Source organism: Condylura cristata, unplaced genomic scaffold (genome assembly GCF_000260355.1).
Source record: "Condylura cristata isolate star-nosed mole 26May11 unplaced genomic scaffold, ConCri1.0 scaffold00001, whole genome shotgun sequence".
Classification (NCBI taxonomy): Eukaryota; Metazoa; Chordata; class Mammalia; order Eulipotyphla; family Talpidae; genus Condylura; species Condylura cristata.
In genome coordinates, this window is record NW_004567102.1 from 68,577,412 (window position 1) to 68,599,548 (window position 22,137).

A 22,137-nucleotide genomic window follows, 5' to 3' on the forward strand; every position below is an offset into this window, starting at 1 on the left:
TTGCATCAGTGAACATTCCTCAAAAGCACAGAGCATCACTAATAGAATTATATGTTTTCATGCTATAATTACATTTGATTTTTCCTGATATTTCTATAGACTTTCTGTTCATGATCCCATGACTAGACAGAATATTTACAAGTTTTCTATGCCCTCAGTTTAACTAACCCCCTCACTTCCCAGAGATAGAGACAGAGACTAGAAATAAGAATTGTTAACAAAACAAATGTATATATTTTTTAAATTATTCAACCTTCAGAGGTTTTCTTTCAATAACAATATAAGCAACAGAAAGAAATTATAAAAAAAGAGAATTTTATGTTTAAAGGAAACAATGCAAAGGATCCCTGTAGGTTCTGAAATTCCCTGAGACACTGAATAGGCACTTACCATTTTTGTTCTTCTTATCAAATGAATATTTATTGGCTAAGATGGAATTTATTTGGTCTGTGGGTATGTTGCACCAAATGATCCTGTCTCCAGAAGACCGATGAATCTAGTAGCAGAGTCAAATTGACTGGATGCCACACTCCCAGGATGCCATCACAGAACATCTGTTTGAAGAAGAGAATCTCTAGTTATGAAATCCATAGCAATTTCTAAGAGAGAGATAAAAACAATTAGAAAACTAGGTTGAGACCTACTTAATATTATTGTTCAATCTTCATCTTCTCACACCTCTGGTCAGAGCTTTGCTCAACACACTTCAGTGGTCTCTCTTCTTCACACTCAAATCCTATTCACTAGGTTTTAATCACTGCACATTATGAGGCTGATACTGCAAAAATGCTTTTACTCTCAAAGCATTAAGGAAGGAAAATATAGGAAGAAAATTGGTTTTTGTGGTATAATGTGGAATGATAAAGGGTTTCTACATGCAAGTGGAATCACTTTAGGGGTATATGTGAGTACAGGCTACATATACTTATTGTAAAGTCAAGTAATATTTTTGCATTGTATTTTTACAAGTTTAAATACATTTCTTGAAATCCCATTTATTAGAGCATTGAAAACACAATGTTGGTTCTCGCTCCTCAAATCCCGACAATCTGGCTCCAGGCCCAGCCACTCAACCCAAATCACCCTCTAAGGTCTTCCAAAATAACATCTCAGCCAAAATCAATAGTATCCTTCTAGACTTGTAAGCTTTATTAGAAACCATATTCTCCCTGCTAACACCCATTCTTGTCTTAAAGTCTGAGGATTTGTCTTTTCTAGGTTTTCTGTTTTCTGTATCTACAGTCTTACCACCATTATCCCTTAGTTCACTAACCTTGATGATTTTATGTACAATGTTTGTTTTTTTTTTCTATCCCGATCCCAAAATTCTCCTTATTTCTAAAGATCTTACACCTCTTGATGTCAGGCTTTCAGGTGCAGTTAATAATGGTGAAGTGCCAGGCTCTAAATTCCCAAGTTCTTCTTTTTAACATATTGGTTTCTGTAAATAAAAACTGAATCTCTTTCTCTCTATTAATCCCTTTGTTTTCATTAAACTTATATATATGTATATATATATATATACATACTTACTATTTAAGAGTCTCATGCTCTGCTGACTGAGCAAGCCGGGCAATACTTACTATTTACAGTATGCTTACTGAGTGAATGCTTTTTTTAGTCATTCTTAACCCTTCCTTTCCTCTACAACTTTGTCAAATGCAGATTAGACAAACCTTGACATATTCAGATAAATATTGTCTGTTGATCAGAATACCATTAATAACTAGCTGGTAATTTCACTATATTCTACCAGCCCTTCATTTTCCATCTCCAAACAACATTGTCAGCTCAGCTCCTATGCTTATCGGTAGATCTACTAGTCTCCATCTCCTACTCTGATTATCTGTCATCATTATGTATCCTTAAAAGAACATATTTTTTGCTTCTTTTTATCAAGCCTGCTTCATTCTTCAATACTCTATCCAAACACTTTTCTCCAAAAGACTTTCCAAATGCTATATGTCAACTGGGTCATATATGAATTACTTTGCTTTTGTCTTCCTGCTCTCATGAACAAATGGCTTCCATAAAAATGTATCCTGAGTCTTCTGTCTGTTTGTACAAATGCCTGTAAATTCAAGATCTAACTGTACCATTCATATGTCTCAAGTAACCACTTGGCTTTCTTTTCAGATAACTGCAATATCTCTTGAAACTTAGGTTAAAAAATCCTGCTATACTCTCCACTACCACAACAATATACACTCAAGATAATTTTCAAAGTGACTGTGTTGCTGAAATTTTGCCTCATGAGGTCTTCATTTCTTTTCAGGACCCCCCCATGGCTGTAACCCTTGGACTCCGAATGGAGGAAATGATTTTTAATCTTGCTGATACACATTTATTTTTTAATGATTTAGAGGTAAGATTTTAAAAGATGTAAAATGTTTAGATGGTTTCTATATATGTAGAAAACTCCCAGAAAACAGAAAGATAGAAATTTAGTCTAAAAGAACATAAAAGTTACTGTCCACGGGAAAATAGCATCTATAAATATAAATAAAGCTGAATGATGTTAATGAGTTCTATGTATGGACTGGCACATATTTAAACAAACTGTCTCAGAAAGAGAAGGTCTTCTTTGCTGTCCTTTCCTGTATGTATCTGCTCTACTCCTGATATTCCCACAGTCTAAATCACAGTCCATTTGGCCCCTCTGGTATTAGCAGCTTACTCACCAAAATACTCCTTTGATTAGTCACTGGATAGAAGTCACAGACTACTGGTGAAAAAATCCTGGGCCATTAAATTTTGTAAATCATAGGTAATTTTTTTTTCTAAAGATTTATTTATTTTTGCATACAGAACTGGGATACAGGCCAGAGACTCAGGGGCAGTGAGAGGCTTCACCAGAGACAGAGTGGGGAGCAGGACAGGCAGATCGAGGAAGTACACTGCTGGGGGGAGCAGCGGGTAGGTCAGGAGAGCTCTGCCACACCATGTGGTCACCTCCGGGGCAGGTGGGAATCGAACTCATGAGGAAGCGGCCTTAGATTCTCAGTGCTGTGCTTTAACCCGCTGCGCCACCAGGAAGGGCCCAATCATAGGTAATTTTACATTAGACATTATCAGTCCTCCTGTCCTCCAAAGCACCACCCCACCCCAAAATAGCTCCCAATTAACTGAATAAACACTTTGATAAGGTATATTGGGTGCCAATGATCTGAGCCACTTAGATGTTCAGAAAATAACATTTGAAATAACTGAGTAGCTCAGAAAATGGATAAAATTACTCAGTCAAGCATAGCTATGTGGAAATAGAGATTTCTCTTTTTTTCAAATGGGATTTTTAAATTTTTTTCATCTCAATAGAGTAATAATAGAATCAGTTCCACAACAGAATAAAAATGTTTATCCATAATCATGTAAATAAATGAAAATTTTGTATTAGTGATCTTGATCTTGTTTCAGTATTTCATATTGGACTTCTCATTAACTGGCAAACTTTGAAATAAGTGTGATTATTGTGTGTTTATTTTAAAATTAGGTAATCTGCTATCTAAGTAGTAGAACTAGAATTTGAAACTCTGGAGTCTCTTGGATTCAACAGCATTTGCTTTTGCTCCCATACTATTCTAAAAAAAGAAAAGAGAAGTATGTTAGAAATAAAAGCCAAATTAGCCAGTGTCTTAAGTGTGTTTTTAAACTTGACAAGGGCTTAAATTCAATTTTAGTTAAATTTGAGATGTGAGTAAAAATGTATAGTTCAGTATGTCCTATAAATGTTTGTTGTTGAAACTGTGCAATAGTATTTTGTGTTATTTTCCCTGCAATGAGTCATTGTTTATACTGATAATGCAATTAATGTTTATTTAAAAGAGGGTTTTTTTTCATTAATGGACAATGTGAAAAATCAGTATTACTAAGCAAGTTTTTCAGTTTTAGATAATAAGAAAGTACAAAAATCTGATTTAAATTAACTCTGCTACTTAGTATTGTCTAATACACTTTTAACCTTTTGTGGATTTACATTTTATATATGGTGATAATTTTTTAGTTTGATTTTTTTCTTTTGGTTAAAATGAATAGTCTCATTCTAAAGTAAATTCTCAGATTATTAATCCTGTCAAACTTGCAAAAGACAAAATGAAAGAAGTTGTATATGGTTTTATCCAAATTTTATAGTTTTATTTCATGTCACTAATTATTTTTACTAGAAATAAATGACCCCTTAGCTCTATTAGTGACACACTACAAGTCAGATGGAATAAATTTATACCTCAACTTTTAATAATCACTAAAGGAAGTGAAAGTGACAAGTGATGAATTTGCAAATACCTTTAGCAAATATGACATGACTATTAACAAATCAGAAGAATGTTATCAATTATGGTGAATTTTTATTTTGAATTAGAAACTGCATTCTAAATTTTTTTAATGAATTTTTAAAACACCCAGCAAGATCACTGGTAGAAATAGTAACTGAGAATATACCAGTAGTGACTTTCTCCTTTGTGATTGTAACTTTTAGTTACATTTTGGAATTTGATAAAAATTTTATTTGATTCCAACACTAAAATTTACCATATAACAGTACTATAATCAATGAAATAATTAAGCCTCTGCATATCAATTTATTGAATGTTCATAACATGTTCTCACATATGCATGGAGCTCGCACACATGTATGTCCAGATGAAGTACCCAAGGAAATGCAGGTGCTGATTACTGATTTAAGTGAAATAAGTAATCACTAAAACTAGTAAAATCCACATAGTAGAGCTTTCAGGAGCATTCAGTATCATCACAAACATATCCATTATCCTCTGTATCCAATTTAGAAAGCCTACTTTACTTTTATCCAATTATTTCAGTAAACCGTTTGAAAGCAAAGATTGTCATGAACTACATAAGTGCTATTAAATGATTTCTACTGACAGAAAGGAAAATTCCTCAAGAGAATAACTCTGTCATTAGTGTGGGTGTTTTCCCCTGTGTATTTAGGATGTCTTCTTAGCCTAAAAATCTAATTTGAGATAGAATGTTTCAATAGACACTGCAACATATGCAGCAGCAGCTGTTCTCACACAATTCCTTAAAAGATACAAACTTAAATCCTCAAAATAGACACTTCCCTATCCCGCCCAACTGCAAAGAAGGCAAATGCCCACACTAGTCCCCTAAGAAGAGAATGCTCAGAGTTGAAATAAAATGTTATTTCAGTTAGAATAACTTCCAGAAAAGAAGGCATCTGGGAGTTTGGACTCATGAAAGTGAGAGAAGACTCCTGTGGATTATAACAATAAAGACCAGTGACAACTTTGTGGTTACCTTATAAAACAAATTTACAGAATTTAAGATTAGCCCTAGAATTACTCCAGATATTTGAGTTCTCATATTGAAATGAGTTAAAGCCAAAGCACTGCGCCATTTTTAGTTTGTCAATTTCTGATCAAAATGAATTTTGAAGGTTTATCTGAGTGAAAACTAAATGAAGAAAATTATTTCAACTTTTCTAAAACTGTGAGTGATTGAAGTACGGGCTCTTTTTCACTGGACTATAATCCTTGGGCAAGAGGCCAGAGTCAACAAGCCTAGTTAACTAGGCATAAATTTAAAGAGAAGTTCCATTTGGAGAAATGTCAAAACCTGACTCCAAATATGGAGCTCATGGTCCAATAAGTTTGATATACTGATGTCCTCAGGAGTAATAAACTAAATTTGGGGGCAAAATGTACAAATTAATCATGTGAGTTAATACTTGAATAGTCAGAGGAATTTCTCTAAAATTTAAGATGAGGAGCTATTAAAGAAAGAATTGGCTTCTAATGACGAGGATAATGCTCAAAGATTTTGATTGACTTTTTTTTTCATATCATTAGTTTATTGTAAAAGAGACATTAAACTAATTTACATGATGAAAGAGCTTAGCATTTCAGTAGAATGATCACCTTTAGTGATTCCACTTCCATAGTGATTCAATTCAATCTACTTACCAAAAATGTCACCATCTCTAAATAAGAAATAATCCTTGTTGTCTAGTTTGACTTTATTTTCTTCATATTCAGATTTTTTTCCCGAACTTTTATGCTAATTGGTTAAATCTCTCCAATTTTCCTTTAGAGCCCAATCCAATAGCTTACTACTGCTGCCTGCATTACTTTTCCCTGAGATTTTTCTGGCAGCACAATGCCTCCTTTGATTCAAGCCTGGGCTATTCTCCTTTCAACCAATACTCACTGAAAATGGAGAAGAACTTTACAAATGCCTGTGATTTCACGGCTCTCTTGGCCTCAGCTCCTACTGTGCTCTCACTCTCCCCTTCACTCTTGATATAAATCTTTTCTTACAGTCCTAACCATCCAGAATATTATTACATTTTAGCATTATAGCTTTGTGTAGAAAATGTAAACGGTTGTGGTAATTCTGTTAGTCTCTATTGTCTACACCTCTGCCTTTTATTCAACAAGGATTGAGTGATAAGGCCAGGTGGGGCCTGAAGTTCTGTTCAGGTGAACTTCAGAAACGTCTTGAGACCCTTCTTTACTTGTGAATGTAGGTAAAGATTTATTAGAAAACAAAACCCCCGTAATTTAGAAACATAGTATGTAAATATCATATAGTCTGTGTAAACCTTTAACAGTAACTTAATATTCAAGTAATGTACCAAAATTGTGTTGATTAAACCAGTCATTAAATGCATCTTGAAAGAATTCTAAGTCAGCTGTTTCCTCTTCAACCATCTCATTCTCAATAGGATATCCCATATTTTGTGTGCAGAATTGGAGGTGAGATACGAAATATTTCATAATCACATAGTTCAAAGTCCTATAAGGAATATAATGGTAGCTAAAAAAAAAAAATTTCAACACAGAACCCTATTTTCAAATTTAATGATTTTTTAAATTGGTTTTGAATCATGAGTCCCATGTATACAATCAGAATCTGAATATGATTGAAATAATTGGAAGGGAGTAAAAGAGACGCAACATATTTCATCCTGAGGTTAATAAGAACCACATACTTCAAATACACTACCAGATTCCACCTTCAGTAACGTACTATTTCACTATAACTTTGCAGATTATTTGAAGATATAAAAGGGATCTTAGAACAGCAGGGAATAATTGAATTCTTCTCCATATCTACCATTTGATATGTGTACACTAAAAACTTAAGACAACTGAACTCCGCTTTACTTTCCTCTATTTGTAGCAGATTTGAGATGATAAATTGCATTATTTCTCTGTTTCTTTTAAATATTCATGAAAGTTTAACTGTTCATTGAACAAAAGAAAACAGTGACTTCTATGTCATTAGTTTGATCTATTATATCAAAAGGACAAAATTTTAAAAATAATCACATTGTTCTCATAATATGTCACCTAGCAAAATACAGAACGTCATAGAAATTTTGTGGCTCAACAAATGATAAATGATAGCAACCATCTGAGGTATTCAAAGATGAGTGTACCTTCAGATTAGCTGTGTTTCCGTATTTAAGCATGCACAACAGAAATAGTTAAAAATAAATTCAAGCTGTTCTAAAAATTCCAAAGAATTTCCATAATTTTAAGATTAAGATTACTTTTAGTAAAGAAACCCTCAAAGCCTCATGTTTCCAGGTCCATTTTCATGACATTTATCTGGATTTAGATCTTGTAAGTAAAAATGGTGCCACTTTCCAGGGCTGGATGGTGGGCGGGATGGGCAGATGCTGCCATCTGCTGACCATAGTCTGAACAGGCAGAAAGATTGATTTCTCGGCATCAACAAGAAGAAATAAATAACGTTTCAATGTTTTTAACAGGAGTGTGATCAAGTTCATATAGATGATGTTTCCTCTGATGATAATGGACAGGACTTAAGGTAAGCCGTTCAGTTCAGTATGCTCTTTCCTACAGAAATTCAGCTATGGAGTTTTGCACATGTAATTATTTCTTTTATTTCTTTTTAATGTATTTTGGGTGTTGCAGTACCTACAGTTTTGCAACTGATGGCTTCCATGCAGCTGCAAGTAGTGCAAACCTTTGTTTGCCAACAGGTGTAAGAGGAGGGGTTGACTGGATGAGGAAGTTGGCTTTTCGTTACAGAAGAGTAAAAGAATTATACAACACCTACAAGAACAATGTTGGAGGTATGCGTGGCTTTTTTAATCTATTAAAAACATTGTAGGTAGCAGGAGATTTTGAACTGTATTCCGTGATTTGTGTTAGAGACTGCCCTACTCAAAAAGAAATTACCATAAGTTCATGCTGAACTACAGTGAGACAGAAGTTTAACTTGCTTAGAGTTGTGGGGAAAGTAATTCACTATAAAATAAGATGGGCAGCTCCCTCCTGGGAATAGGGCATTCTTTGCACCCAGATGTTTGGTCAAGATTTTCAGCAGGGTATTTAGTTGAAGCTTCTACAGCTGGAGCTTAGGAGGCTGTCAGTGAAGAACCAAAGGGAAGAAGAGAAGAACGCCAGTCCTTAGCAATCACTACCCTCTAAGAACCTGTCAGCAGTAATTATAAACAGTGTTTTCTGTAATTTCAAAGACTTGCAGCAGTCTACTTTGGCCCTTTAAAAACCACATGTTCTCTGATAGTGTATCTTTCCCATTGAGAGGTAACGATAATTATGATTTTCAAGAGTCAAATAACCTGTTGTAAATAATAAAACAGCCTCTGAGTCACTCATCTATTACAGGTGCTATCAAGACCTTTGATAGCAAAACCAACATAACAAAGTACTTCCTAATACACTAATTGTTGATGGTCTCCACTATTAGGTTTAATTTTAAATAAACTAAATCCTAAGATTAGATAGAAGATCACAGAAGATTCTTCCCTATGGTTTTTTGTTTTATTTTTTAGTATTTATTTATTTATTTATGCATACAGAACTGGGGTATAGGCCAGAGGTGCAGGGGAGTGAGAGGACTCACCAGAGACAGAGTGGGGAGCAGAATAGGTTTATTGACAACGTACATTGCTGAGGGGAGCAGTGAGCAGGTCAGGAGAGGTCTGCCACGCCATGTGGGTCACCTCCCTGGCCAGGAATTGAACTCAGGCTGAAATGGCTTTTGCTTCCTAGTGCTGTGCTTTAACCTGCTGTGCCACCAGGGAGGACCCTGTTTGTTTGGTTTTTTTAAAATAAAAGGAAAAGGAAGAATGAGGATCATAAACCAGTGTCACATGAAATGATATAGCTAAATATATGTGTGCATACTATACATTGCATATGCATATCTTATGTCATAGAATACGCTATAATAAATAAAATGTCTGTTTATGTTTGTATGACAAAGGCCAGTACAGTCTCTGCAGCGGAAGCAGTGTGTGTCTTCGCCTTGCACACCCATTTCTCACCAGCTTAGAGTCACATAGTAGTTGTTATACAGGTCGTCAACAACTGCACGACAACAGTAAAACAGTGTGAGATCCAAAAGGAAGTTTAATATGGGAAACCTTCATTTTCAGATGAGAAATCAATCCCTGCAGGCTACTGAGTTACTATGCATTCTAGAGAAACAACTCAAGTTTCCTAATTCACTGTAGACAAGATTTTTTGGTTAAATTAAATAGATTTTTATTTAAAATAGATTATGAGTAATATGTTTAATTTTTAAAATAAATATCCTTTTTGGGATATTCTGAGTTAATTTGTATCACTCAAGTATGACATGCTCTTGAAGGATTATTAAAATTACTTTAAAAATTACAAGATTGCTAATAATCAAATATCTTTAAAACTTTAACACAAGAGTTCATTTTCTCTGATGCATTATATTCTTTATACAAAATCAAGAACAAGTGAGACTTGTTAGAAACTGTAAGTTTTGATTTAAGGAACAATTCCCTATAAATGTTCTCCCAGCATTCTGCAATATGATTTAACTCATTAACTATTTTCCCTTTTTAGTGGATTTACATGATCCTGTTTTATCTCAAAACAAAAACTTAAAGCATTTGCATGCCTGTTTCTTTTCTTAGCCTAGCATCAGTGGAGTTTTCATCCACTGTCTGTATTTCATGTCCATAATTGTGTCACACACAGTTCTTGACTTCTTTTTGCAAAAGAAAATAATGGTACTAGTGTTAGCCTCATATTAGAACATTGTAACTGCTGCATATAACAGTGTTGTTATTGTTTCAAAGTGGCAAAGATTGTGATTAAGAAGAAAATGAACTGCTTCAAGCAGACAGAAGTCTAGGTTTGTCTTCCCAGGCAGGTAGACTTTGACTACTCCTGCAGACCTGCATGTAGATTTCTGGAATAGACCCAGGCACATAAGATGTCAAAACCCCTCTAAAATTGGTGTCTCCTGTGCCTGATTCTAGGTTGAATGAAGCTACACAATCATGACCCACTTTTTCATTGTCATCTCCAGTGTTTAGCCCAGTACATGATATCTAGAAGTTGCTCAGTAAATGTTTGTTGAATGAAAATCCAATCAATTTTAAACTGAAGAACCACTGTTGATATCAGCCTCTCATTCCCTGTTTAATCTAAGCTGGAATAAAAATTACTTATGTAGACAGAGGTGAGAACAAAATGGGTTTTCCGGAGAAATGTTCCTTTCTTGACTCTGCCTTGCTCCCCGGTATTGCAGGACTCCTTGGCCCTGCCAAGAGAGATGCGTGGCTGCAGTTAAGGGCAGAGATTGAAGGTCTGACAGACTCCTGGCTTACAAATGCACTTAAATCTTTATCAATTATTAGTACTAGGTAAGTAGTATTACCAAAGTTTCTGTGTTTATTGTATTGAAATGTAGATCTAACAGTAGAACATATTAAAATGTTATAATTCATAGGTTGTTTTAGACATAATAATTCATTGACTCGAGTGACTTTCAATCTCATTGTGCATTGGGGTAGGGGATGCAGGAGGGAAAAGGGGTATGAAAGATGTTGCTTCTTAGAATTAACCAGGAGATCCCATCTCTCCCTTTTTTCTTCATAACCACTGATAATTTGTCAAGAAAACTAACATAACTTGTAATGAAAATAGAAAGCACTCTGTTGGGAATAAAATATAGGAAATGATGGCAAAAGCAAAACATCTGAAAGTCATTTAGATTACATAGATACTATATATATTTAAATGCACCCCAAAAAGCAAGAGCAAGCTTCTGTAAAACCTACAATTTTTGTGTTATTTGAACTGAGCAGTAAAATACTGTCCCAGTAGAAATAATAGAATTGAATAGATCTACAACTAGTTAATACCATATGCCATAAGCGCGAATTTCTACAGTAATATAAATTTGGAAAGTAATATCTAGGGGGGGCATAGATGAATCTTTGTACTCTCTTATTTCTGAGCTTTAATGATGAGTTAGACATCTAAGTAAAGGTATTCATAGCAAATTTATGATAAGACAAAATTCATAGAAAGGTAATATTAGAATCAATTGAATAAGGACACAGAAAAGCCTTGGTGGGGTAAAGGAAAGTCCAGGACTCAGAACAGGGAAGTAAAAGGACAAATGTCAGCTGGTGCAGGCACGTCTACTTATGTGACAGGACCAGCACCTGTGTTGATGGAGAAAGTGCACCTTGGGAGCTGGGGGGTCAGTGACTTTCTGGTCAGTTTGGGAAAGCCTGAACAGAGTGCTTTGCTTAGTTCCAGTATCGCTTTCCAACAGAGGCTGTGGGTGCTGAAGCTTCCTATGTCCATGCAAGTGGCCACAGGGATTTAGGAACATACGAGGGAGAAGCCAGGGAGTTTAGGCTAAAAGAGAGGCTTATGTAGAACACAGTTACCAATTTCAACTGTTTGAAATGTTGGATAGGAATAAATGACATCTCTGTGTCTATAAAGGAGAGAATTAGGACAGCTGAGTAGGAATCCCAAGAAGGGAGCTTCTGGCCCCATGCACAGAATCTCTAACAATTAGAACTGTTTGAAAGTGGGATTTTCAGTCTTGTGAGCTTGTGATCTTTGTAAATAGTCCCATGGAGACCAAAAGTCAGGGAATCTGGAAACTGAGACCTCTGAGTCCTGCCATGTTTGGACAATGCCAGGGAATATTACTTTGCTGAGGAGAGGTCTTCATTTCCAAATGAGATTGCCTACACTGTTATGTAGATTGATAGATATTGTTATATTTATAGAGATTATATATAGAATATTTTTGCCAAATGAGATATAGTAAGGTAAATTGGGTTTACATCTTTGTATGTGCTCAGGGCTTAGAAGTTCAAAGCTCTACAAATGTATACTTCCACACCCTGCCCACCACCAGCACCCCACAATCCTCCCTCAGGTTCCACTGGACTCCTTCCCTCACCACCCTCTGGTTACCTCAGTTTGCTATCAGATGCTAGAGTTTTTTTTATTGGTTTGATTTTGACAACTTTTGTTATGTTTTTCTGGATTACACATGTAAATGATATCTGGTAGCTGTCTTTTCCCTTCATATAGATTGTCCTTGAGCTCATAATCTTACAGCAGCTGCACATGTATGTGATTTCAGAAATAAAGGTATAACAAGGAAAGGAAGTGGAATATTAAGGCATTACAAATAGAATATTTAAGTACCATGAAATTTCCTAAGTTAGAGACATGTATTACCATAAATGAATAATTTTCACAAAGGCCTAGAATGTTGAAAAATAGAGAATTATTCAAACCATTGCTAAATTGTCAGTCTATAGCAATGTTTTAGCCCTCAAATTTTTTTTTTTAAAGATTTATTTATGCTTAAAGAACTGGGATACAAGGCCAGAGGTGTGGTGAGTGAGAGGATTCACCAGAGCTAGAGTGGGGAGCAGAACAGGCAGATTGACAAAGTACATTTTTGAGGGGAGCAGCGGGCGGGTCAGAAGAGGTATGCTGCACCATGTGGGTCAGCTCCCTGGCCAGGGATTGAATTCATGCTTCAGTGGCTTCAGAGAGCTTCATAATGTGGTGCTTTAACCTTTTGTGCCAGCAGGGAAAGCCCAGTCCTTAAATTTTTAATTCTTCCATGAACTTAGTTTGAGGATCTTATGAGCTTTGCTAAATGAGATTGCCTACATTATTGTTTTACAGAGATTATATATAGAATATTTTTTCCAAATTAGATTTGTTAAGGTAAAGTGGGCTTACATCTTCGTATATGCTCAGGACATATCAATTGTGTAGGAAAAATATGTAAGGCAAAATTATTATAATATTTCAAAATCAAAAGGCATCTAAGTAGCTAAAATTTAGAATATTGTGGTTACAGCCACATGACAGTTTCTATACATTATTTTTATGTATTTATTTATATATATACATTTTGGCAAATATAAATAATAAAGAGATGACATAAATGAAATCTCCTGTATAAATAAAAAAGTAAGATAACATATGTATGACTATATACACCTATATGCATATGTATATGTGTGTGTGTATGTATATTTTTTTATCCTAATAAGGTAAACATTTATACACAAACGGAAACTCTGGGTACAAATACACAAAATTGGGAGAGCTGTTAATCATTGATCATTAAATAAAATTGATGTTTTTCATTTTCTTCTTTATATTTGTATTTTACAAATTTAATAAGTATATGCAAAGTTTATAATTAAGGGATAAATTATATAACTCTGATTATCACGGTGTAAGAGGTATAGCTAGATTTCAGATCCACATCCCTACACTTAAAAAGTCAACACTTTCAATGGACTACAGTGGAGGATAGTGGGTGCCTTTGTGGTGGGTGTGGTATGGCAATATATATCTGAAGCATATGATCCTATACTTCTAAATCATATTTAGTGCTGTAAACCATTGTTAGTTCAGTTTTAATTTTTTTAACTTAGATAAAATCAATTTTTATTTATTGAAAAAGTAATTAAGAATTGTGTCTTGTTACATTCCACCATGATTTATTCTGTCATTTATCTATATATAGCATTAAATAACATCTTGTTTTGAGAAAATATGTTGAACTATTTGTTACCACAGAGAGCATGTTTGTAAATTAATATTAATAATGTACCATTATTTTAGGAGTTGTTATTTAATGGACAAGTTACTTTCTAGGTCTTTGCCTAATCAGCAGCAAAATTAAGAATGTATCAGTGATACATTAAAATGTTAGCTAACCAGAGACTATGCATTACGGAATGGGGAAACCATGGTGATCGTTTAAAATCTGTACCATTAGAAGTCATTTACTATTAGAAAACAAATGTGCCTGTTTCCTCCATACCTTAGGAGTAACTGCGTAAATGTGTTGGTAACAACTACCCAGCTGATTCCAGCACTCGCGAAGGTTCTACTCTACAGTTTAGGGGGTGCTTTCCCCATTGAGAATATTTACAGTGCAACTAAAATAGGTAAGAAAAGGATCTCTAACTCTTTATGAAATGTATTCACATCTCTGTTGTGGGGATTTTTATAACATGTATCTTTGCATGATTCCTTTTTTCATTTATTTTGCTATTAGAATATCAAGAAAATTCAGACATAGATCACTTGTTAGTCCTCTGCAACAGCTGTATCTGTGCAAATTTAATAAAAACTGTTATCTAGTGAAATCCTGAGCTCTAGTCTGGATGATTATGACTTACAGTATATATATTATCACACAAATTGTTTAAATAATACTTATTAACTCTAGCCATGGTAGTTAGTACTTTAACTAGCATGGCTATAGTACTTCATCCTGGCATACACAATCACCTAAATCGAAGATTAAAAATACTGTCAAGATATCACAGGGAGTATTATATGGATTGGACTGGTAGTGTCAATTCCAGATAGAAATATGTCATGAATCATAAACCAGATTGGATCATTCATTATACATAAATGACCGCAAACCAAAATTTCCAAAGATATTCAGTAGTTATAAAAGAACTACACTTTGTGTACTTGAATAATACCTAACTTGAGTGAATTTACACACTCAACTTCTCATAATAAATTTTCAAAATGAAGCTTCATTAACTTCTGCCATTGGGAAGAGTTAAAAGAAAATAACTTGTATGTTCCACTGTCTGTCCAGGAAATGCCTGGGGAAATAGATGAGTCGTGGGATGTGCCCTGAAGGTTAATAAACTTAGGCTCTGGCCGTTTGACAAGAGAAGCTCAAAATCCTAAAATCCCCTACCAAAAATAACCTATGCTGGGCCTTACAGGGTTTTAAAGCTGGCACAGACCACAGGGCCCCTGGTTGCAGCTGTTTCAGGAGCGTAGTTTAAAAAAAAAAAAAAAAACAAGTTTTTGTTAAGTCAATTATAAATTGTAGTGAACACAATTCAGAACCCCGGTAATCATCCCATCCACTTTTTCTATACAAACCAGATTGCAATGCTACCAGGATTAATGTAGAGAACTTGATTTGCTTTTTGAAAAATAAATTTTGCACTAGCGTGAACATTACTTCTAATAGGAGGAATACTCTTTCATTTTGGCCAAATTGTTCTTTAAATTAAATCCCAAAAGAACTGTAATTTTCCCTTTAAGCTTGTGAGGTTTGGGTTTTTTGTTTTGTTTTTTTTTTTTTTGCAATTTTGCAATCTCCGGCTAAGGAAAAATGCAGAAGCAGCCAGAACTGAATGAAATTCAGAAAATAATGCCAATGTTGTAAAAATGAAGCGCGTAGAAATGCCACATCAGACTACTAATGCTGCCGGTGCGGTGGCCCAATCAGACTGTTCCGCTAGGGCAGCTAGCCTGAGCAGACTAGCTCCCAGCCACTTGAAGAAAGGAGTTGTTTATCAAGGTAAATCCACATCTTAGCAGTTTCTCTTTCCTTTAGATGAAACTTCAGTTTTCACAATAATATTCTTAACTCGTGTATCTATACCCCTAAACTGATAGAATTGAAATACAGACTTAAACAATTGTTAAAATTTCTAATTGCTTGTAAAGTTGGCTTAGTATTTTGTGACAGGGTAAAAGAGACTAACATTTTCTCTGATTGAAATTCTTAACCCTACTGTTTTTTTGGAGTGTGGAACATGTTTGTTTAATAATCTTTCCAGGAAAAGGCTTACATTATTCAAATATAATTGTTGATCTCATAAACCCAGAGGTTGCAAGCTACTTTAGGTGATTGATGTTTAAGAGAAATTAACTTAACACTTTATGAATCTTCAGGTTAATGAATGCAATGGCTGGAAGAATAAGCAGTGCATTGTTTTTCAGGCAAGGAAAGCTGTTTTGAGCGTATAGTGTCCAGATTTGGCACTAACATAACTTATGTTGTGATTGGAGATGGCCGAGATGAGGAGCATGCCGCTAACCAGGTAACTTCACGCTGAACTTTTATCTTGTTTATCTTCCAGGAAAAGAAAGTTGCTTTGAACGAATAATGCAAAGGTTTGGCAGAAAAGTAGTATATGTTGTAATTGGGGATGGTGTAGAAGAAGAACAGGCAGCAAAAAAGGTAACCTGTCTCAAACAATGTTGGTGTGATACTTCCAATGCAAGCTTTTCTGTTTGCATTCCTGTAGTTTGGCCCAATGGCAGCTTGACAAATGATTTAAATTTATAGATGCAAAGCAGTAAGAGCATGAGAAGGTCATTACTTACATTCAAATAAACCATTTGGAGTCTAGCATTTTTTTTTCCTGAAAAAAATATGATGTGTGTGTGTGTGTAAAATGCACACAGTAGTAGTGGTCTCTAAGAAAGATAGGAGCAAATAATCATTCTTAAGCACATGAAATTTAACAAGAAGTTGAGTGAATGCCACGGAAACACCACAAGTCACTCAGTGCTCAGCTTTGTTCCTCATCCAGCCTCTGTGCCTTGTTGTAGGGCCCACTGGTAAATATCCTAATGGTGACAAATACTGAGGGTGGATGTACTCATTGGGAAAAAAATAAGCAATTGAGAGAGCATTCGTCATATCCTTTTGTGCCACCTTGCACTAATTTAGGGACACTGTGCCAGGTATCTCCTGAGAGAGAATTGTCATCTATCTGGATGGGCCATTCGTACTAGGTTAAAGTCAAGCAGCTCATTTTACACATATTCAGAAGAGCTTGTAGTATGGAAAAATAAGCCTTTTCATCTGGTCCAGACTGCTGCAGAATAAATCAAGACAGTGAGAAGCAACTAAGTGATTAATCTAAGACTAGCAGACGAGGGATATCAGGATTGGCCTCCGACACTAGATTATTAGTCAACAGACTGAGAGCTGATCTATTGTCACTTTCGCTGAATGAGAGTGAAATATCATCTCGCCAGGATAAATGTGATATGATTTATAAAGCAAAGCAAAGTGGTAAGTCCAAATTTTTAAATAATGACGTATCGGCTTAAATTGTCTGACTCAGAAAGAATGTTCTTAGTATCTTAAGATTTCAAATCATCATCTAATAAGGCCTTCATTAGACACTGGCCTGTGCTCAACCAGTGATATGACTTCTGTGTCCCTCCTAAAAAAAATTAGCATAAGCCATAGCCTAGAAAAGTTTATGACTAAGAGAAAGAGAAAGGAATGATGGATGTCAATATTCAATTTGAATCAACCAAAGTGGAAAATAAATTTGCTTCCACTTTAAAATTTTTGCTGATACGCTAGAAGTGATACTTGAAATTTGCTGTGTTTTCTTAACATTAAGAACTAATGCTGGTGCAGACTCTTCCCACACAGCACTTCAGTTATACTAAGCAGAGACCAAAGACAGCACTCATGGTGGCCTCAAGGAGGTTCTGTATGAGGTCAGAGGTGCAGCCTCAAGAAATACAACTTTCACTGCTGACTGCTATTTGAAATGTTTGCAGTTGCACACAACTGAAACATCTTCTGGAGTTCCTCAATGTCCAAAATCCTGGTTGTTTCCATTTTTCATATTGGCCCCACAATTACAGCCCTCAAATAGCATTGGGTGCAACCTCTGTGCTGAATGTTTTACATGCCTTTTAGCCTCTGTGAAATCCTCATGTAACTTACAAGTCAGGACTAATGAAATTCACTTTTCAAAACCAGAAGCAAAATATGCCTTTTAAAATTAAAACGTATAAATTCTATCCCAGTTATCCATGGCATGAGAACTGCATTTTCTATACCAATTGTTACATCTTCTGCTTTACACTAAAACACAAGGAGAAAAAGGCATGACTCCAAGTGGATAAGAACCTTGACTCGAATGCTATTTCCAAATGGTTGTTTATGTAGGTACAGTTTTGGTGACGGTGAAGGAGTATCATTCTATTTTAAAACACAGGTGGTTGGTTCTTTAGTGTCCAGAATGCATGCTTTTTCTTTGGATGTAGATATAATTGCATGTACAGATATATAAGCATTACTTTGTTATGATAAATAGATCTGAGCTGAATGAAATAAAAATCATCTAGGTGAATTTCTGGCTTTTAATTTGATCTAAAAACATTATTAACTTGGTGGAGTAATTTCAAAGTTTAGGAATAGAAGTGAATCACCACACTCTGAATTATGGAATACAGTTTTATATTTTTGATTTTTTTATATTTTCATTTTTCATATTTTCAATTTATTTGTAATTTTTAATTTTTTAGAAGCTGTTCTTAAAAATGTAAAAAAGACAGTATATTTTAGTATTTATCTACTTCAGTACAGTACATATAAAGTATTATCTCAATATCTAATCCATATAAGGATTATTAATGTAGCACATGCTTTAATTTGCACTCCAAGTCTTTGAAATTCAATATGCATTTTGAATTGGACTAGCCACATCTCTACACCTCGAGTACTCAGTGGGCACTGGGGCTAGTGGCTAACCTTTTGGACAGCAAATGATTGTATAATAAATAGTAATTATTACTTTAATGATTAATTTTACAACAGCATCTTTTCCATGTTTTTTGTATGCATAAGTACTTCCATTATATACATGCATACATATTCTGTCCACATGTGTGCTACAAGATGGGATAAGGCCAAACTCACAGCATTTTTCTTAATTACTAGTGGACATATTTCTTTTTTCTATTTTTAGTATTGTCCACGAAGGAGCTCTCTTAGACCTTTTCCCCTCCAACCACACCCCTCAATGAAATTTTAAAATTAGACTTACATACTGATACATTTTTGTAGCACTATAATCATAATACTACCTAAGAATCTTGGCCCCAGAAGAGTTTCTGCCTCTTGGGTGTGATATCTCCCCCACTGCGAATAGTTGCTGCAGCACTTTCTCTCACTCTCACACCAGTGAAATAATATCTCAGGTCAGCTCAACTGACTTCCTTTGCTGGTTACTCCAGACAAGGAGGAGAAGAAATCATGTCCACATTTTTTTCTGACCTCATGTCGTCCAGCTTGAAATTAGTTTTTACATAGAATGGAATTCACCCTCCTCTCAAGTACACAAAAGGCCTCGGGCTTTGGAAGATTGTAGTCTTTAAATTTTATTTTGTATTAAGAGAGAGATCTTCAGGTGTGATGTAATAATTAAAAGTTGTTTTCCATCTGCCACATCGGTATGACATCCAGCTTGCTGATGGTGTAATGCTGCCTTCCACAATCAGTGTTAAATTACCTAAGAAAGCTCAGCACTTGCTTTTATTATCACTGCCATCCAGTTCAGATCTATTTCTCTGTTATTTTGAAAATGCCCTATCGATGCTATCTAGCTTTCAAATTTGATCATCCCTCCCTTAAAATTCCTTCCCTTGAACCTGGGTGGATTACACATCCTTTTGTGGACTGTGCTTCGCCAAGACAATAGTCATGATCTCTCTCTACTCCTTCCTCTTCTCTCCCCATCCCTCCTCTTAACCACACAGCACAACATGCCGTTCTGGAGGATATCAAGTCACTCAGACCTCTTGGCTCTACATCAAGCACTGGAATTAGAGTATTTGTAACTGTGTTCTCTAGCTGGAGATCCATTTTTTTTATATTTCAAGTACACTGAATTTTTATGTGTGATTCAATGCCTCTGGCTTTACACATATAAATTGTCTTAAAGGATGAAATCATATTTGGAATGAAAATTCCAGAACGAAGAATTCAGATTGCTGAGCGGAATTAAACTTTAGTGCTACAGAAAGGAAGCTCTATGGTCTTATACTTACAACACTTTAATGGGTTTCTAAAAAAAAAAAAAAAAAAAATCTGTGGAGGTTGCTGGTACACACCAAGTGAGTCCTAACTGGAATTAACAGCTTTCACAAAGAACTCTTCTGGCGAAGCACCGCCGCTTGCTCCGTCTGACAACATTCCTCAATATGGGAGATCTTCTCAGCCCTGAGGTTTGAATCTGACTTTAGCCTACCTAGCCCAGAAAATCTGAATTGGAATGCACTCAGACTGTATAAGGACAATCCTATCTAGACCTGTAATTTGTGTAAATTATTGATGAAAATAATTTACTGTGACTTTATTAGCAGCTGACTTTGAAAGTGGATGCAGTTTTTCTTTCATTTGTCAGGGAGGGCTGTGGGAGGGGAAATGGGAATCTAATATTGTCTCTTTTTTAAGTTTGGCAAACAGAATGTTCATACTGATGTGCTGTGCCTTAAAGACAAGACAGCGTTTGTGTGTTACAATGTAACTTTGGTTAAAAATCTCTGTAGATAAATGAGAAACAAAAACCTTTTTTGATCATTCTTAACATGACCAAATTTAAAATTCAAGCTGTCAAAACTCAATGCTGTATCATCAAAAAACTGAGTATTTGTTGCAAGAAAACAGTCATAATAAAGAAAAGCTTGTGTTTTATTTGGGTTCTAATAATTCCAATAATTGTATGAGGCAACTATCTGTGCTTCCAACCATAAGCAGAAGGCTTGGGGAAGGCTGTGGGACCTTTACTTAGAAAGTGAACTGTACGTTGAAGTGTAGCATACCTTTTCTTACAGTTTTACTGGAGAAAACTAAGAGCCATATTCATGACAACTTGTACTATTTTGAGTTTAACTTCTTGATATGTGCAGGTTGCACAAAGAAAATATTTTCATGAATATCATAAGCAAGTACCACCCAAGCATTATTAAGATATACCATAAGCATAGCTTAAAATTCACACTGAGTGAGGTTGGCTTAAATAAAGCAAAGTACATTTATTCCCAATACCACTTTGAAAATGAAATGTCACCAGTAGTGGAAGGTGGATACAAGACGTCAACTAACAAAAATTTTCCCTAGTATATCATCATGAAGTAAATCAACAAGTGAGCCGGATCTTGGCAGTCTCACTAAAATCACAACAGTGAAATCGTACCTGGTTCGCTGTCCTCACACATCATCCAGGTTCTCTCCATTACAGACCAGCCTACCTTGGTCTTTGCCTGTACAGTGACTGCACAAAGGGCCGCATTCATTGCAAGGAGAACCTGTCATCGTTGTGTTTGCATGTTTTTTTTTTTTTCTTGGTGTGTAGCCCATGTTAGAAACATGATACAGGTTCTCCTGTCATTTTGTGTGACATGATTTCCCTTGTGGAAATTAAATACTTCAAGATCTAGCAACATTTTAATGGTGTCTGCACCTGCAGTTCCATGCTCATAATGGTTTCACGTAGAAACTGGAATCCAGCCACCAGGCTGCACCCTAAGTACAGGCTGCCCAGGCAGTTCTTTACCTGAGGCTTCTGCGGCTCACCTGAGGCCGGTGCTTAAATACTGGGCACAACATTCACCATGGAAATGCAATTTTATTTTCAAGGCTAGAAACCTTTTTTTTTTCTTTTTTAGCTGAATGCTAAGGCTGTGTTTATGTTGAGCAAAAAGAGGTTGAGATCCAATGTAGTATAAGATTGTGATTTTATCACACAAACATTGACCATAGTTTTTTGGTTTTTTTTTTTTTTTAAGTTTGTAGCTTTTGGCTACCTCTGCCACAAGGTCAGTTGCAGAGAACTTACAGTTACAATACTTTTAATAATAAAATAATAGTAATAATAAATCATCATACACCTCTGTTGGCCTTTAGTTTGAAATGGCTTTCAAAAAACTCAAAAGCTGCAGTGATTTGTAAGTGCTTAATTATATTTTGTGCACTAAAACCTTAAATATGTATTGCTGTGAATGAAACAAAATTATCTTTGCAGCCAGTTTCTTTAAAAGATAGAATGGTGGCATGGCATCTAAATTTTTCATTCAGTTTTATCTTGATCAAGATTTATGCTGCTAAACCTGTAGGTGCAGAAAGAAACTCCCCTTCCCGAGGGCAAAGAGAAGGGTCTCCCATTGCATGAGCCAGTGCTTTTTATCACACATCGCCTCCTCTGACTTTGTGTTCAGAAGAAGCTGCCTGCATAAAACCTAAATGCCCATTTGATGG

General features: G+C 35.4%; 1 protein-coding gene across 6 annotated transcripts in view; it reads left to right on the forward strand.

The window, feature by feature from the left end:
* Positions 1-20,433, forward strand: part of EYA4 (EYA transcriptional coactivator and phosphatase 4) — a 193,775-nt gene extending 173,342 nt beyond the window's left edge. For 2 of the 6 annotated variants that reach the window (XM_004673863.1, XM_004673864.1), the window contains 7 exons: positions 2,276-2,365; positions 7,754-7,812; positions 7,920-8,080; positions 10,543-10,657; positions 14,127-14,248; positions 16,205-16,305; positions 19,638-20,433. In XM_004673863.1, the coding sequence (XP_004673920.1) occupies positions 2,276-2,365; positions 7,754-7,812; positions 7,920-8,080; positions 10,543-10,657; positions 14,127-14,248; positions 16,205-16,305; positions 19,638-19,718 (729 nt within the window). In that variant the 3' untranslated portion in view covers positions 19,719-20,433. The remainder of the gene's footprint in view (positions 1-2,275; positions 2,366-7,753; positions 7,813-7,919; positions 8,081-10,542; positions 10,658-14,126; positions 14,249-16,204; positions 16,306-19,637) is intronic. The other 4 variants (XM_004673865.1, XM_012735329.1, XM_004673862.2 and 1 more) reach the window with 3 other exon arrangements.
* The last annotated feature ends 1,704 nt before the right edge of the window (positions 20,434-22,137 follow it).